The 19,271-nt window shown below is 38.1% G+C and overlaps 1 protein-coding gene across 2 annotated transcripts in view; it reads right to left on the bottom strand.

The window, feature by feature from the left end:
- Positions 1–16,846, bottom strand: part of KCNH7 (potassium voltage-gated channel subfamily H member 7) — a 449,578-nt gene extending 432,732 nt beyond the window's left edge. For both annotated transcript variants that reach the window (XM_067741723.1, XM_067741724.1), the window contains exons 1-2: positions 16,485–16,846; positions 14,585–14,815 (exon numbers count right to left, since the gene is read on the bottom strand). In XM_067741723.1, coding sequence (XP_067597824.1) covers positions 14,585–14,815; positions 16,485–16,560 — 307 coding nt within the window. In that variant the 5' untranslated portion in view covers positions 16,561–16,846. The remainder of the gene's footprint in view (positions 1–14,584; positions 14,816–16,484) is intronic.
- Between the last annotated feature and the right edge of the window lie 2,425 nt (positions 16,847–19,271).

The following is a 19,271-nucleotide window of genomic DNA, read 5'->3' as shown; positions in this document are numbered from 1 at the left end:
TATTATAAAATTCTTACTTGGTAAAGATTTAGAGAACACAATCACTATCCCTCACATTTTCAAAAAATTTAGATTAATAATAAAAAGTACTAACAGAACTCTTTTAAATTAATTATGCTCCAGAGGGGAATTCATCATTGAAGTTATTGGCATCCTCAAAGGAGCCAATAATTAAAACAAATGTTGTGTAACTTGCACTATACTCACATTGTTCTGAATATATTTAAAATAATGAATGTTAGGGGGTGTGAAATTTCAGTAGGACACCTTCTGCTCAACTCTAGAAACATGAACTGTGCAAAGATACAAGTCCTGCAATTACAGAATGAGAACTGAATAGAAACCAACGCACAGGACAGTTGGGGCTGTGCATGATTAGTGGCATTTTTGTGTAGTGCTTCATTCTGGAGAGCAAATTCTGAGAATAGCAGTTTAGGAATCTATATATCCTACTGAGTCTTGGTTAAGTGATATTCATTACGAAGAACACCTGGAGGGAAGACCCGAGAACTGAGTCACAGCTAGAAAGATGAGATTACCTGAGCTCTGCATGTCTTGATTAAGTTCCTCTGCAACCTAGGAAGAGAGCGATCTTTCTCTGCAGTCACTTCGGTAGTATTATACTGGGATAGAGTTAGCAGCTTATCTAATACTATGTTGAGCTTCTGTTGCTTGTATATTTCCTCGCACATTATTGTGTAATTTTGAGTAACTGATACCACTTATGATTATAAGTATATTTCATTTCTGTTACATGATATCCTAGCTGAAAGTTTATTTATTATAGATTTATTACCTTTCATGCCTATCACTTGAATCTAAACAAAACTACAAAAATTTGAATATATTTATGTATATGTGGATATATTCATATGCGAATTATTGAATAAAAACTTTTCACTAATCAAGCTTTTCATCATAATTTTCACAGATAATAAGCAATACTGAAAATAACTTAAAATCCAACTCATTCTAAATAGAAAGGAGAAAAAATTCAAGGAATACTGTTAAATAGTCAAAAATTGGTATTAGTTTCTGAATCCAAGACTTGGAAAACTGCCAGCAAATTACTGAACTGAAAATATGAATGTGAAAAGTAGTTTTTGGAAGACGGACCCTGGTGTGGGGAGGGGCATCTAGACAGGACAGTCCCATAGCTCCATAGGTTCAGCAATATTGAGCACTGTTAGCTCTAAATATTTTCTACACATTTTTCAATAACGATTTGGGGTTAAATTCAGTGATCAGACAATAAGATACTATTTTTACTGGTCAACAAAAATTAAAAAGAATACCAATTTTATTATACACAGAAAATGTGCAATTAAGTGGAATATAATTTGACAGGAGGTACCAAAGGTTTTTAGGTACACATACTGTTTTACCCAGCAATTATACTTCTAGTAGTATATACTAAGGAAAAATTAGTATGTTTTTACAATTGTGAAGAGTTGGAAATGGTAGTGTTCAATAATAGGGTATTGTTGGTAATATGTTCTTTCCTTCAATGCAATACTTTGTGAATATTAAAATAGTTTATGGACTGGACATGTTATAAAGATTATACAATCATTAAAATATATACACATTCAGGATAAAGTTTTCAGTGAGGAAAACAGGCTAGAGTTTGGTATATATAATGCTCTCCTGATCATATAAAACAAAAGTGGGTGTGTGTACATATGTGAGTGTATGTGTCTTTGGTAGAAAAATTATAGACAATACATGCCATCATTTTAACAGTGGCTATCTCTTAGGTTCAAGATTATAGGTGTTTTTTTTTTTCTATCTATTCTCTTATTTTCTAATTTTTTGACAGTCAAGTTACACCGCATTGACAGAGAGTAGACGTGAAGTCCTTGCTGAGGTGGTGAAATCCTGTATCAGGATGTGACTGATGAAGTGTCTGCTGATACCATACAGGCCTTACGATCTCAATCCATGACTCAGAGTTGGGGCAAAAGAATTAAATGTGTTTGGAGACACATGGAAGTTCGAGACTGTATTCAGTGTGTGGAGAAACACAGCAGAAAAAGACATCAGAATAATTGCAAAGTTTTATGAGTATTTGATCACGTGTATTCAACTAAGAAGATCCAGGGACAGCTAGGATGGCTTGCAAATTTGCATACATTATTATAAGAACATGTAGACATATTCTCCCTTTTATTGACCTGTGTTTGCCCCACCAGAATCAGCTGACTGTGTAGACATTAAGGATCTATCTGGACTGTCCTAACCATTCACGTCTCTCCTTCTAGGTGAACTGAAGAAGGCTGATTAGTTCTTATGTCTTTTTAGAAAAAGCTACAGGTTATTGAGTACTAGAACAAATTGCTTCATAAGATACAAGCCACATGGCAGCAAGTTAAATTACTCAACTAATAAACAACATAAGTTGTTAATTTTTACAACTCCCATATCTAGGCACAGGATGTTGAATGAGTGAGACTTCTCTAGAACGTGCTACCTGACATTTTCATCAGTTAACAGGTGTATTCCTGGGTTCTTTTAAATTAATTTTTTGCTCTCCTTCCATTTCCTCCCTTTTCAAAATAAGTGTGTTGATAAGTCCCTTCAGAGAGTTTAACTTTGAGTGGAAGAGACAGACATAGAACAAATTATTACAAGAAAATTTCATAGGTGTTCTTGTAGAGACAAGGGGAAAAAATGTTAGGAACTGTGGACAAGGTTGCCTGAGAAATTTAGATATCATGTAAAGGAGAGAATAGCAGGCTCTGGGAGGAGCTGGAAGGCACAAGATCGTAGGATGTGTAGCAGGAACTGAGTCTGACATTTGGCCCAAGATGAAAAAAGCTGGAGATGTTTTAAATAAACCAAACCCTCTTCATACCAGTAAATTAGATTTCCCTTTTAAATACTTTGGTGACTTTTGTTAAATCACATAATTTTGCCAGGAAATAAAACCTTGTTGTAGGAAGGAGAGAGGATAAGACTACATTAGGGCTTCTGCTCCTGAATCACACTACCCCATGCATTTTCTTCTGGATTTCCTGGATAAGGAAACAGACACATAGTAGCTGAGGGGGCCTTAAGTAAAAATGTCCCCCAAACCTAAGCTGACAGTCCAAAACAGAGACACATTTAAGAATAAAAAAGAGTGCCATTAATAATAATGCAAACATTACAGGCACACACCAGCTATAATCAACCTACTGAAATCGAACATCCTGCCAAACAGAGATTCATTTTGAATGATCGTCCTGTTTAAAATACAAAATACCTAGGATAAAGCTTGCTTCATTCATTCACCCTTTGGTGCAAATTAAATTAATCAGATTCACACCTCGAACAATCAATAAGAATCTATGATTAATAACTAGAATTGGGACAGATAGGATGGGGTAGAGTAAGGCTTAAAAAGTGTATCATTTGGAGGCAACAAAGTTTGTAAGCATAGACAAATCTAGATTGTAAACCGCATCTCCACTTTGCCCTGTGATCATCAGCACTTTACTCTGAGCTTCATGTTAATCTGTAAAGTGGGATAATGTCTACTCCCAAAGCTGTCATGAAAATCAGATAAAGTAATTTATATAAAGAGCCTGTACAGAATTGAAACTCAATTAACATTAATCCGTTGGGAAAAGATCTATATTGGGTGGAGGACTATGGTCCATGAACTACAACCAGAAGAATTAAAACCCAGAGTGCACAACCATGTATATAAAAGACCTAAATAAATGTGTAGCTAAACATTAACTGATTAACACGATTAAAGAAAATGGATGGTGTACATGGAAATTTTTAGCAAAACCGGAAGAAAATTTAACTAATTTAGCTAAGAGAAGTAAATGGGAATGTATTTAAAAATTAGTCACACAACATATAATGTTGCATGTTGCATTTACTGAATTTTTTTTTTTTTTTTTTTGCGGTACGCAGGCCTCTCACTGTTGTGGCCTCTCCCGTTGCGGAGCACAGGCTCCGGACGCGCAGGCTCAGCGGCCATGGCTCACGGGCCTAGCCGCTCCGCGGCATGTGGGATCTTCCCGGACCGGGGCACGAACCCGTGTCCCCTGCATCGGCAGGCGGACTCTCAACCACTGCACCACCAGGGAAGACCGCATTTACTGAATTAATGCAGTCTTAATTAGTATATTCAAAGCCCTTAGGGCTGTGATTTCAATAGGTGATCTTTTCTAACACAAATAGTTTTTTTTTTTTTTTTTACATATAAATACCTTATTTAGTTTTTCCTAGATTTTGTTCTTTACTTGATCTTTGAGAAATTGATTATGAAACCACCACCAATTTTGTACTTTAATTTTTGTCATCACATCCATCATCTTGAGTAATTAATACAGATTTCACTGAATAGAATTAAGAAGGGTGTTTGGAACACAGAGGTCAGTATGAGAAGAGACAGTCATTTTAAGTTGTCTTGAACCCATGCAGTTATTACATGTTTCTCAAAACCGATATTTCAAACAACATGCAAGAATTAATGTCCTATCAAAACAGTGAAGGACAATAGAAACACTCCTAATGATTCTCAGGAAAGAAGGAAAAAAGGAGACAACAAAACCAGTAATGGTGAGATTCCACTTGCTGTAACAACGTCTTCTGACTGGTTGTCCTGGAGGAAAAAGCCAGGTGAACCAAAGCAGCATGGCTCCGACAGCCCTGCCCACCAGTGCAGTCCAGTTTGAGGTTATTTTAGAAACTGAGTGGGACTAAGGTCCAAAATACACCCCAGTCCTCTCTCACTCCTTCTCCCCAATTCTTATCCACCAAGCACCAGCTAAGGCTATTTTACCCTTTTTAGAAGTAAAAAGTAGTGCGAGACACTCCACAAAACAGTGGAAACCACAAAAAGGAGCGCTTGTACACACACAGATCCACTTAACTGAGCAAAGGGCGTGGGACTGCCTCAACAACAATTTAACTGTCTACAGAAAGAGTACTTTGATTTTCTTAATTAGATATTTCATACAAATTAAAGAAGCAGGAGGAAGATATGAAATGTTCAGTCATGGTGACAGAAGCCTGGTGCTCGGTTTTCTTGTAACGCATCTGTGACAAGTGGTAATTTGACCTTCCTAATCGTTCAGTTAACAGGACAAATTTCCTCACTATGGTGATTAATGCCTTACTACTGCCTGATTCCATTGCTTCTTGGTAGTTCTATAATTTTGCTAAATGTAGACAGCACAGTAAAGAGAGAGAAAACGTTCATTTGACAATAATAATTATTATTTGTATTGTTTTTAATAAGCTAACTTTATTATTGTAGATTTAACACTCATTATTGAGTGACCCTAAGATCAAGCTTCACTACCAATTAAGAATTCTCAAGGGAAACAGAGAGGGATGAGATGTTCTACAAGATATAAAATGCCAATACTGCGTAACTTGTATAGTCGGTGGGGTAACTGTGTCAAACATAGCAATGAATTCAAGTCACAAGAGAACTTTGTGTCTGGCTATTACACAGAGATTATTGGAGACACTAGTGAGAGACATTTTGATTTGGTGGCAAGTGAATACGGGTAACGGCTTAATAGTTCCTAGTTACCAACTCTTCTCTCTATTAAATATTTTTCTAGTTATCTACATAGTTATAGGCTATGAAGATTATTTAATACCTTAGTTTATTAAGCAAAGAAATAGGTCCGTTAATAAAATTAAGGTGAAAATTGTTTCTAAGAACAGGCCAACATCATTGATGAACACTGATGCAAAAATCCTCAACAAAATACTAGCAAACAGAATCCAATAGCACATTAAAAGGATCATACACCATGATCAAGTGGGGTTTATCCCAGGAATGCAAGGATTCTTCAATATACGTAAATCAATCAATGTGATACACCATATTAACAAAGAGGGATAAAAACCATATGATAATCTCAATAGATGCAGAAAAAGCTTTCAACAAAACTCAACACCCATTTATGATAAAAACTCTCCAGAAAACAGGCATAGAGGGAACATACCTCAACATAATAAAGGCCATATATGACAAACCCACAGCCAACATCATTCTCAATGGTGAAAAACTGAAACCATTTCCTCTAAGATCAGGAACAAGGCAAGGTGTCCCACTCTCACCACTATTATTCAACATAGTTTTGGAAATTTTAGCCACAGCAAACAGAGAAGAAAAAGAAATAAAAGGAATCCAAATTGGAAAAGAAGTAAAACTGTCACTGTTTGCAGATGACATGATACTATACATAGAGAATCCTCAAGATGCTACCAGAAAACTACTAGAGGTAATCAATGAATGTGGTAGAGTAGCAGGATACAAAATTAATGCATAGAAATCTCTTGTATTCCTATACACTAATGATGAAAAATCTGAAAGAGAAATGAAGGAAGCACTCCCATTTACGGTTGCAACAAACAGAATAAAATACCTAGGAATAAACCTACCTAAGGAGACAAAAGACCTCTATGCAGAAAACTATAAGACACTGACGAAAGAAATTAAACACGATACAAATAGATGGAGAGATATACCATGTTCTTGGATTGGAAGAATTAACATTGTGAAAATGCTATACTACCAAAGCAATATACAGATTCAATGCAATCCCTATCAAACTACCAATGGCATTTTTCACAGAACTAGAACAAAAGATTGCACAATTTGTATGGAAACACAAAAGATCCCCAATAGCCAAAGCAATCTTGAGAAAGAAAAACGGAGCTGGAGGAATCAGGCTCCCTGACTTCAGACTATACTACAAAGCTACAGTAATCAAAACAGTATGGTACTGGCATAAAAACAGAAAGATAGATCAATGGAACAGGATAGAAAGCCCAGAGATAAACCCACGCACCTATGGTCACCTTATCTTTGATAAAGGTGGCAGTAATGTACAATGGAGAAAAGACAGTCTCTTCAATAAGTGGTGCTGGGAAAACTGGACAGCTACATGTAAAAGAATGAAATTAGAACACTCCCTAACACCATACACAAAAATAAACTACAAATGGATTAAAGACCTAAATGTAAGGCCAGATGCTATAAAACTCTTAGAGGAAAACATAGGCAGAACACTGTATGACATAAGTCACAGCAAGATCCTTCTTGACCCACCTCCTAGAGAAATGGAAATAAAAACAAAAATAAACAAATGGGACCTAATGAAACTTCAAAGCTTTTGTACAGCAAAGGAAACCATAAACAAGACCAAAAGACAACCCTCAGAATGGGAGAAAATATTGCAAATGAAGCAACTGACAAAGGATTAATCTCCAAAATATATAAGCAGCTCATGCAGCTCAATATCAAAAAAACAAACAACCTAATCCAAAAATGGGCAGAAGACCTAAATAGACATTTCTCGAAAGAAGATATACAGATTGCCAGCAATCATATGAAAGGATGCTCAACATCACTAATCATTAGAGAAATGCAAATCAAAACTACAATGAGGTATCTCATCACACCAGTCAGAATGGCCATCATCAAAAAATCTACAAATAATAAATGCTGGAGAGGGTGTGGAGAAAATGGAACCCTCTTGCACTGTTGGTGGGAATGTAAATTGATACAGCCACCCTGGAGAACAGTATGGAGGTTCCTTAAAAACTAAAAATAGAACTAACATACAACCCAGCAATCCCACTCCTGGGCATGTACCCTGAGAAAACCATAATTCAAAAAGAGTCATGTACCACAATGTTCCCTGCAGCATTATTTACAATAGCCAGGACATGGAAGCAACTAAGTGTCCATCAACAGATGAATGGGTAAAGAAGATGTGGCACATATATACAATGGAATATTACTCAGCCATAGAAAGAAACGAAATTGAGTTATTTGTAGTGAGGCAGATGGACCTAGAGTCTGTCATACAGAGTGAAGTAAGTCAGAAAGAGAAAAACAAATACCGTATGCTAACACATATATATGGAATCTAAAAAAAAAAAAGTGGTTCTGAAGAACCTAGGGGCAGGATAGGAATAAAGACACAGACTTAGAGAATGGACTTGAGGACATGGTGAGGAGTAAGGGTAAGCTGGGACGAAGTGAGAGAGTGGCGTGGACATATATACACTACCAAATGTAAAACAGATAGCTCTTGGGAAGCAGCTGCCTAGCACAGGGAGATCAGCTCGGTGCTTTGTGACCACCTAGAGGGGTGGGATAGAGAGGGTGGGAGGCAGACACAAGAAGGCGGGGATATGGGGATATATGTATACGTATAGCTAATTCACTTTGTTATACAGCAGAAACTAACATACCGTTGTAAAGCAATTATACTCCAATAAAGATGTTAAAAAAAAAAGAAGAAAAATCAAAACATCACACTTTCCCTATAACACACTTTGCACATCTCCTGATGTTAATCTGTTTTTTGTTTCCCCAGCTCTATGGTTCCATTTCTTATCTTCTCTGTGTTCTTTGTGTGAATGCTAATTGAGCACGTAGTTCATACCAGGCAGTCTTCCATACATTCTGGACACAGAAATTAATATGACTTGGTATTTCCTTTGGATGAGCTCAAAATTAACTACAATAACATATAATGACACGTAGCACATCCCAGGGGTGCTACCCTGGAGTCGAGAACCAAGGGTTGTAGAGATACGGAGGAATGTTAATGTTCAGGAACAGGCAGTGGGGGCGTCAGGAAGAACATCACAGAGATTTGTTTTGATCTGTCTTTGGAAGGATGATAATGCTTTCTTTAGGGTGAGAAGCTGAGGGAAATGCAATCCCGTCACAGAGACTTTGCGGTGTTTATCATAGGTAAAGGAAGACTTCTGAAGGGTGAACAAAGCCTTGGTGAAATAAAAGCGCATGGCTTCTTTGAGAAACTCTGAGCAGTCCAGTATTATGGGAACATAAGATTTGTAGGAGAAATGGAGTTGCAAGATATTCAGCTAATTGATATTTATCAAACACTTATTATAGGCAAGAAACCATACTATAAATAATGCTATGTACTTTGTTCTATATAAAACATTCAATCAGCCTAACAAAGTAGATGTTATTCTCCAAATATATATCAGAAAAGGAAACTGAGGCACCAAGAAGGTAAACTTGATCAAGTTCACCTAGTTACTGTCAGAGCTGGGGGTCCAGCTAGTTCCTCTAAACACATCCTACTTAAAAACCCAAGTGAATTCAACTCTGAAGGCACCAAGTATCATACTAAAGAGTCCAGAACTTTATCAGTGAGAGTTTTAAGGAGTTAAGATAGCTTTTTAAGCCAAGGCATGACCTAAGTACTTTGAGCAGAAAATATGGAAAAGTTTTTAAGGGCTTGGGCATCACCAATTAAGTGTGATTTGGCGAGTTCATCTCTCTCAGGTGCAGGGTTCTCCTCATAAAATAAGGATAAGAAGAGCATGTATCTTATGGGATTGTTGTACTCATTATTTAGTACATGAAATTCATTTACAATGACTTTTGGCTCTGATAAGTCATCCGTGGTATGCGATTTTTATTTCAGAAACAGCTCTCTGATGGTACTGTAGAGAATGAATTGTAAAGGGAGGGAAGCTTCAGTCCTCAATCCTCCAGAAGAAGGATGAAGAGGGCTTCAACAGAGCACTTGGCAATGCTGGAAACGTGGGGTTGGCATTAGGAGATATTTCAGATGTAAATATTGAAAGGAATTGGTGACCAACTGGGTTTAGGGAGAACAGAGAGCAAACAACAGAAAATGACCCTGAGGTTTCTAGACTAGATGGCCAGATGAATGTTGATGTCTTAACATTTTATACTCCAACTGCTACTTCCCTGCGAATGAATTATCCTAGGACTCTCTCTACCGCCACCAGTAATTGATTTAGTGACTATTTATAGCCAAAAAATAAAAATAAAAACAACATTGGAAGCCAGTAGAAGCCAGAGAAGTCGGTTCCTCCCACTAAGTCTAGCCTATGCCTATAGCCCTAAGCTGACCCTGTTCTCAAGCCCCTTGGGTGAGAAAGTAACTGAGTAGTTATTCCACAAGCTGGCAGACAAGACAGCTTCTTTTCAGCACCAAACCTGTTTAGAGGTATGGTGCTGGTGGTGGGGAAAAGGGCTGATGAACAGAGCCCACCCACAGTTTTAGGACATTTTGTTTTCACTTGGGACAATACTGAAATAAAATTTTCAAACTGTGAGGAGGAGTGTTTCTTGAGAATTCTTATTTTATCAACAAATACAATTGATCAAATCTAAATTCTATACAATAACTAGAGTCCATGAAATGTTATGAAGTTTAGTTATGTAAAAGAAAATGTAGATTATGTTACTGTTGTTACTATATACTACTGGACGGAGCATGAAAATGTATAAACTGAAAGTTTAAATGAACACCGAAACACATTCTAGGCAAGATCCTCCCTGGAAAACTTTCTTGTTGCTTGAATTACACGCACACAAAATATATTTCTAGTTTTCTCTAAAGACTACCATCTTTATCTCTACTTATACAATTCAGGAATTAAGAGGGCTGAATATTTGCATGCCATATAACATATAAAGCTATTATAAAATTTATTTTGGAGCTATTAAAATTTTAACTAAACTACACTGCCTCTTTAATAAGTTTGTATTATGTATAGTGACAAAAGGTGAGAGGAAATAGACAAGTTTATTTTAGATCTGGGGAACAAAGGAAGAGTGGTAATTAACCCTAAATTCTGGTCTCCATTTATATAAAAGCTTCTTCAATTCATAGTCTATATAGTGTTTTTCTTTAAAAATAATTTCAAGAAAACATCTTGGGGTTTAGAAGATGGAAATGCACATTAGTCACTCTATGATTCAAACATCCTGAAAGCAGAGATAAGGTTGGATACTCCTTTGCATCTCCTCCTACTGTTTCTCTAGTGCCTAAGACCTTACCTGAGAGAGAGGTGGCACTCGGTATGCATCTTCACCTATACTCCTAACAACACAGCATTTTCTATAAGGCCTTTTCTCATAATTCTTAGAGATGGTAGATTCAATCTTACCAAACCAAAACCTCTTTTGAGTTGAGTTGAATCAAACAATACCTCTGGAACTTTGTACTGGTCCCAGCATGACTGGTGCCCTGTCTGGATCTGGTCTCTGACTGGATCAGAAAAGGACTTCCCTCAGTCCCTTCTCATCCTTTAGTTCTTTAAAAGCAACACAAAGATAGGGATATTTCTGATTTGCTAAAAAAAAAAAAAAAAAAAAAAAAAGTTGCCATTGCACTATGTCTGAAAGCATAGTGGCAAAAATACAGAAACACTCTGACCTCTAAAAATAATGCATTTTAAGTCCTGTTTTCCTACTGAGTTAAGACCTTTATTTCTCTTGGAGAAATTTACTTTGATTTTTCCAAATGTTTAGAGTGGCTTGATAATTTAAGGTAAAAATCACATATCTAGATGTGACGGAAGCAGTTTAGCCCTTCAACTAGCTACCTCTGTTGCACGACACACCCCAAACCAGAGATGAGCAATAAATTAAAGGATGACCAACTAAATGGTTCTTCTGTTACCTTACTATTAACATGATCTCCAAACTATGAGCTAGTTAATAGCTGAAGTGTTTGCTATTTCTCAATCACTATTGCTTAAAAAAGGTGTTTTTAAAGTACATGTATTATGCTATTAAAATACATGCCCATCCTTATATAAGCTTCAGTGTAATTATAGTTTTGTATAATTAGAGTTTTATGTCAAAAGATTTACAGCTTTATCACCTCAAGCAATATTTCACAGCTGCCAAGAATGATTTATGCAATAATGACTTAAGCCGTAAAATAGAATCCTCAAAGGAAGGGCTGTCAAATATTCCTACTGCAAATAACTAGGTTTTAAAAAATTGATTTTCTGGTAAACAGCAAGCCCAACTGGACCTGGTAAAATCACATAAAGGAATATTGTAGGAAGCATTGCTTCACAGTGGTGATCATGCAGCTCACCATACACCACGTCAATGTGAACTCCTTGCATAGATCAAAAGTTTAAACTGCTTATAAAGCCTCTGGGTCACTTTGGAAAACAAGCTTTCAGAAATAATGCCATGGGCATGTTTTTGTTACTCCAGTGGGAGTGAATGGAAAAAGTGGAAACAGTATATCTCAACTTTTTGTTAATTTGCTCATTGTGCTTATTGCATCACGATTCATATTACAATGAAATGCTAAATAAAGCATAAATAAAGGAAGCATTTACTGCATATACTTACGAAACCAAGAACCTCTCAAAAGTAAATGACCTCAATTTTAAAGGATTAAGGAAACTTTGGGAAACAAACCAATGAAAATGCTGGCGATCTTGTCCTTTCCTGCTTTTATAAATGTAGAGTGGCTGGCAGGGAAGACTTTCAAAGCATTTGAACTTCACAAGCTCTGACTGATTTTGCAGTTGCCATGTGAATAAAACTAATACACTCAGAAGATTCTATTCAAGGTATCTGAACTAGTAGCAAAAACACAAGTTTATTACATTCAGAGCAAATAAGTCTAACTGTGTCTTCTCAATCTACAAAGGTCATTCAAATTAATATTTTTCTTTGGAAAAAAAGAAAAAGCTGGCCCATCACCTCATTTTCCCCATTATCAATAAAAGCAAAATAGGCAGCATTTGTCATTGACTCTGAGGATACTCAAGCCCTTGTAGATTGAGTCACAACTGAAAATGAAGGCAACAGAATCAAAATTATCACCAAAGGTTGATATTTATATACCTAAACAAGCTTCCAAATAAAGATTCCGTGTCTAAAACAAGGAGGTTTTAATTCATATAACCAAGCAAATCACTGATGGTATGATTTGCATTAGTCAATGTACCAGCACTTTTACTGTAGAAATTTTTATATCCATGTCTGTGACTCCACATTAAATTGGTTTTTAAAGGTGTTTTGAGATCATTTTACACAGTCACATTGTACAAGTTAAACTAGGCTTCCAAACATCACCATTTTACTTGCAGTTTAATAAATAACACTCTTTTCTATCTGAAAATATGGTCTGAAAATATAGCTAGTATCTAAGTGATCCATACAGTCCAGATTCATTTTATACTTAAATTCTACAAGTTGAAAAAATTCTTAAATGTACCAGAAAACATTAGGACCAACACACCCTACAGTAACCACAATACAGACTATGGGACATCGTGATAGATACTCATATGGGAAAAAATGTCAGACATTCAACTGTTGGCATCAGATACACACACAAAAAAGATGAACTGCATTTGAGTAGTGAGAGCCTCTGTCCAAGAAATGCTTTCAAGACAACAGAGCAATTAAGCTATTTCTAGTATGCCAACCCTACTGATTGAAAAGTAGGGGGAAAATGAGAACTTTAAACCCTATCTCTATTTTGACTGGTAATGATATAACTGATTTCATTCCAGATTAATCCAAAGTTATACAAACCTGTTCCAGTCACACTTTGTTATTCATACCCACTTAAGATGATGTTAAGGAAAATCCAGTAATTAAGAGTTGTACATTTTCTATTATGAAATATTTAATTATAAGAAAATAAGAGGAAGAGCTAAAGCTTTTCCCTGTTAGAATGTATTTTACCAAATGATGAGTCATTATATGATATAAGCTATAACATATCACTCATTTACTCGTTTATAAATCTTAAGAGTTACCTAAAAATCTGACCAGATACCCCTCTGCCTCACTGATTTCTATCAATGGAATTTAAAAAATGATAAGCAATATCAACAAAACAAACTATAACATGCATTTTTAATTGATTTATCTTTAAGCTCTAAATTGTCAGATATCATTAAGCGTTCACATTTGAGAATGTATATACTTTAAAATGGGTATATCTGAATATTCGTACATGTGAGTTAATATACATACATTATGTATATAATGAATGCATGCCCATTTCTTTGAGAACTATTACAGGTCTAACATGCTTACGCTCCCATAGCAAGACTAAAAGGAGGAGGAGTGCCCTTGAAGTTGAGGTATGACCTTAAGTTTCAGATGCCAGTTTTGCTGCAGCTATAAAAATGAATACTAATAATTCTACATATCATAGTTCCTTTTCTCCATTTCTTACTTTAGGAAAAATCTTGAATACATGAACAGGCTTTATTATTTGAATAGACATAGGTTTACTAGACCAATTTTATAAGTTCCTATATATCATCCTTAATCTTATATAAAAAGGATCAAAAGAAACAAGAGGCATTGCCTACCAAATAAAGCCGAAGAGCCAAGAGACATCTATAACAGTAACAGTCTTAGTTCCAGATATACATTTTTCTACAAGACTGTGAAATCTTTTCAAGTTCAAGCAAATAAAACCTTATTTCTCTCCTACTAAATGCATATCAACGCAACCAGGAAATTATTGGCTTTTAAGTTATTCCTTAGGGAAGACAGTGAGATTGATTTGTGGCATTTTGTCCTCAGTGACATTAAGTTACTGGACTTTTGAAGAGTACAGAGTACCCTTATTCAAAAGAGAAATTGTCCCTACTAGTCCACTAATGAGAGTCTCCACATTTCTTGAATCCTGCAACACCACAAGCAAATCATATATCTCCAATTGAATATTAGGGGCTTCTCTCACTATGAACTTTCAGTAATCAATTGTCAAAATTTCATTTTAATGGAATAAAACATAAGGAATCCTAAATGGATAAACTTTACCATTTTTGTGATAGTAGGTGACCTCCACTTTCCTCTCCTCTGACCCCAGCAACGCCTGGGCAATTTGGGCAATATCATGCCTCTTGGTCTCGGGCCCATGGAGGAAGTCGCAGGTGCATGGCTTTTGCATGACATCTGGCCTGGAGAAACCAGTCATCTCGCAGAACCCATCGTTGCAGTAGATGATGGCACAGTTCTGCACTCTGGCATTTGCAATGATAAATTTTTTATCTGTAATAAAAAGATAGTAAGGCACCTTTTAAAAAGCTTCCTCAAGATTCTCATAAACACTGGAACTATTTGTTGCATAATAGGAGATCTGAAATGCAGGTGCTTCCCAAATTGCTAACTGCCCAGATTTTAAAAGGAAAAAAGAACTCTAAATAAGAAATTAATGGTCCTAAGTAGTTTTAACAAAAAGTATTAAGAAGCTTTTCTTCAAATTTTGAGAATATCATTTCCCAAATAGTCTAGTTCTCAAGCCCTGTAACTCTCAAGGGTCCTAATGCACACTCAGATAAGCAGCTGGCCCATTGATAGTTCCAGAATGCCATTTAATTGTAAGGTATTTTCGATGCCAAAACAGTGAAGCATCCTGTAGCTGTCAGGTTCCTCATTTCAACCTTGGCCCTTAGAGTACAACTTTCTTAAAGTAGTTATTATTCCTGGATTTGGCTTTTCTCTATCTCTCTAAGGCATACTACACACATCATGTTAAAAAAAAAAAAAAACCTGAAACTATTAGCAATGAAATTATTTCACGTTAATTAGTAGTTTAATAATGCAAAGGTTCACCTTTTCATAATATATATTATCCAGAAGACAAAAATATTTACACACACACACACAGTAAATATCATGTTATCACCTTTTCACATTTACTTTGGGGAACCCTGCATTTTTGTATGGTAGTAGGGATTTTAGTACAAAGGGCTTATTAATTCTGATCACAAATTATATTTACTATTCCCAAATAAAATATGAAACAGGATACACAAGTTTATTTTGAACACAAAGTACTATATCCTCCCATCACTAGATGCAGTGCCAAAATAACTGCATAATGCACAAAATAAATGTGTGTTAATGTAGTTTTAAGGAAATGTCAAATATAAATGAACAAGTATAGGATCTAAAATTAATGTATTTATATAACAATTATTTATTCCTCATAATTAGTGCATATGAGAATATTACATTTCTCTGCATTCAGTCTTTGTGCGATTTACTTATTACACTTCAATTTTTAAATTTCTAGTGGAAATTTAAGGGGATAATGAAGGGACAAAAATATTCTTTAAATAATGAACTGTTTGCCTTGGGAATCAACACGGATCAGATATTACTTTTCCCAAATTATCCAGCTTGGGATTTGCATTGATTCAATGCAAAGTTTAGCTTCTATAAACTAGCAAAAGCAAGCATCCCTGTCATACCACAGCCTTGCAATTTAACCAAGGTAATAAAATACAGTTTGCATAGCCATTTACATCGCTGCTACCATTAACATTCTCTTGTTCCAGTAATATGCTCTGCCCTGCTCCTGACTTTCTGGAAGTCTACAATAAAACGGCCACAAAATATAAACCCATGTTACACTAGTTCGTTCCCTGTAAGATAGTAGAAGAGTAGGGCATTAAGTAGCAAGGCAGATAATGGAGCAGTGGGAGAGGAGGATCAAATTGCCTCCTATAATGGAGACCATAATCTAAAATGTAAATCAAAATTAATATCACAGGCAGAACACTCGAGCTGCCATTCGAACCTCCTGACTCGGTTTCACAGCCTCTGAACTTGACAGAGCCCCGGAGTTGCCGTCTCCTCAGCTTGGAAGCGGCGGACGCCAAGTGCACTATCAAAGCAGAAAGCGAGGGAGAGAGAAGAGAACAAATGAACTTACTTTGCCCTTCAAATTTCCGTATGATTGTCCCCAAAAATGTGTTTTGTGGTGCCACATGCCCCCTGCGAACAGGCATGTTGACCCCGGTCTTCCGAGGAGCGCTCCCCGCGAGCTCCGGAGTTCTCCCGGGATCTCTCCTCGGCTAGAGCCCAGGCCAGCGCGCGAGCCGCTCTTTGTGGCAGAGCATCCTCTTTTGAAACCAGAAATCTCTTCCCATTAGCACCACTTCTAGACACCCGCTTTCCCCACCGGAGTCCAATCCATTCCCCTCACCTTCCGGAGGGGGCCTCGCACCGGACTGCCGCGGCGGAGAGGCTTTGGGGGTGGGGAGCGGGAAGGAGGCGGGGTGAGGGGAGCTGGCGGGGGACGGAAGGAGGGAGGGAGCGGTGGGGGGCGGGGGGCGGTGGGGAGGGGGCGGGGAGTCACAAGGGCAATCGATCTGTTTCTCTTCTCCCAAACAGCGTCGATTTCCCAGCGCAAATGGGCTTAACCTGGCGGTGGCCCAGAGCTGTCAGGATGGCTAAGGGGGGGGGGGGGAGGGGGCGGCGGCGGGATGGAAGACTTGGGCGGCTTTTGCAGGAAAGGGAGAAAGAATAGGAGGCTGGGGGGTGGGGGGTGGTTGACGTTTCTATCCCCGCCCTCTCCCCCTACACACACACACACACACACACACACACACACACACACACACACACGCACGCACGCACGCGCGCGCTGCCTTTATCCCGGGAGCTTGGGCGCCGCCACAGCTCGGATTACTCAAGCGTGCTTTAGCGGAAGCCAGCCAAGAAATCTCCAAAACTCAGTGACAAACAGCTACTCTGGGAAGGTGATCTCCATGGCCACCAGCTCCTGGGCCCCATTCCTGAGCTCCTCACGCCGCGGTAGCTAAAACACCCTTAGCTGCAAAGAAAAGACAGGTGGGAAAACGGTCCCTCAGTGAAGACTATTTCTAAGCCCTGGTGGCTCAGGAGGTTGAAGATTGAGGATGAACCACTGAAGGCTGCAGGTTTCGCCTCAGGGCGCAGCTCGGAAGCCTGGGCTCAGCGGAGGTGGGTGCTGAAGCCTGGGCTCAATTGGCACTCTGTCCCAGCCCGGCGCTGAGCCGCGCCTCCCAAAGACCGGAGGCTGCCGGCGCCGCGCTGAGCATGCCCGGTTTCACTGCTTGAACCCCTGAGGAGTTGCAAGGTTGGGGGTGATAAGGTTTCTCCGCGCTGAAGGTTGTGAGTAAGATAAGAAGGCCAAAGACTGTGTAAGCAACTGGTACAAAACAAGGAAGGAGTTTGAAATGGGCGAGGCTGGGCAAGAGGGGGCAGGAACAAAAGGTGGGTGGGGCTAAGAGTTACCAGCCTTGGTGTGACCTCCCATGCCACTCATGTCCTGAACACACTAGGGACACCATTCTGCTTTCTTCTACCATTTCTAAGAAATCACCTCGTATATGATAGGAAAGGGTTCAAGGGAGAGAATAGTCCTCTCTCCTCTTGCTTCTCAGAGCCTGCCAACACGGCAATCTCATGGTATACATACACTTCTGCCCAAATAGTCCTCCTGGAGACTTAGGAAATCATATATGACAAGCCATGCCAGGGGAGGGTGTTTTCTAAGTTGTTTCTCTAGTTTTTCATGCTCCTTTCCCTTCATTTATGTCATCTCCTCCCTTAACCAAGTAGTCAGCCCTTTCCACGCCCCTTTCTCTAAATGGAATTTGCCACCACTACAACCTACAGAACAAGAAGACGGACAAACCTCTTATTTCTGCTGGCGATAAGGGTCCTATCAAAACACCTAGTTACATGATGGAGTTTTGGGTGTTCTCGCAGCCCATTAACCTGCTTTGCCTGTGCCTTGAGTAACTCGGGTTCATAATTTTTCAGTTACAACCTCGAAGTCTGAAGTGAAAAAAATGAGAATGGAACTGCAAAGGGCTAAGAAGAAGTGAGTCATGTGGATTGTAATAAATAACGAGGAAATAAACATAACTTTTATTTATGCTCCAGAAAACTCAAGCCAAGGGGAAAAAAAGAAAGAAAAAAAAACAAGAAGCTAAGCAATTCTCAATCTTTCCTATCAGAAAAACGAAAATAAATCAGGAACATTGCCTGGGAATGTTGAATTTTCCGGTTAGATTTACTTAAAAAGAAGAAATCTATGACAACCCTTAGGCTCTTATGGCAGCTTCAGCTTTCCTGAATCCGTGAAGTTCCCTCTCTCGGAATATAAAAAGGCACGCTCCTCCAATGTACGGCTTTATTTTCTCCCCGTTTTCAGTAAAAGTAGATCTTTCTGTTTGCTGACTGCAGCTGGGCTTGTGAAACGACAAGAGTTCGTCTCCCAGGTACTAAACGTGTGGAGCTATCCATGGTGCTGACTCTGACTATGCCGTTAGCAACTGCTCTCTGTCTACATCCAGCCACAGACAATAGAACTGCAAACTCAGGCAAGTGTCCCTGATATGTTCACATAGACTACTTGTCTTCACTGGATGTCCGAAGAAACACAGAACTCTACTTGCATCCCATTTCTAAAATACCTTCTTTTTCTACTTAGCTTCTCAGCTGAACCCAAGCTCAAATGTATTCCTCCCAAAATGCATCAAGGACTCCGGAAAAAAATGAACAAACCACACATTGTGTGCATTGTAATTAAGGTTTCATGTACACTATAAAGCCATAATAACACAACACTAAGCTATGGAAAGGTTGTATGGCAAAATTTTGTTTTCAAATCACATGTAAATTCAGTGAATGAATATTGCTTTAAAGAGAAACGGGCATTTCCAAATGC

Source organism: Pseudorca crassidens, chromosome 6 (assembly GCF_039906515.1).
Source record: "Pseudorca crassidens isolate mPseCra1 chromosome 6, mPseCra1.hap1, whole genome shotgun sequence".
NCBI classification, from domain to species: Eukaryota; Metazoa; Chordata; class Mammalia; order Artiodactyla; family Delphinidae; genus Pseudorca; species Pseudorca crassidens.
This window is presented reverse-complemented; position numbering and strand designations above follow the sequence as displayed.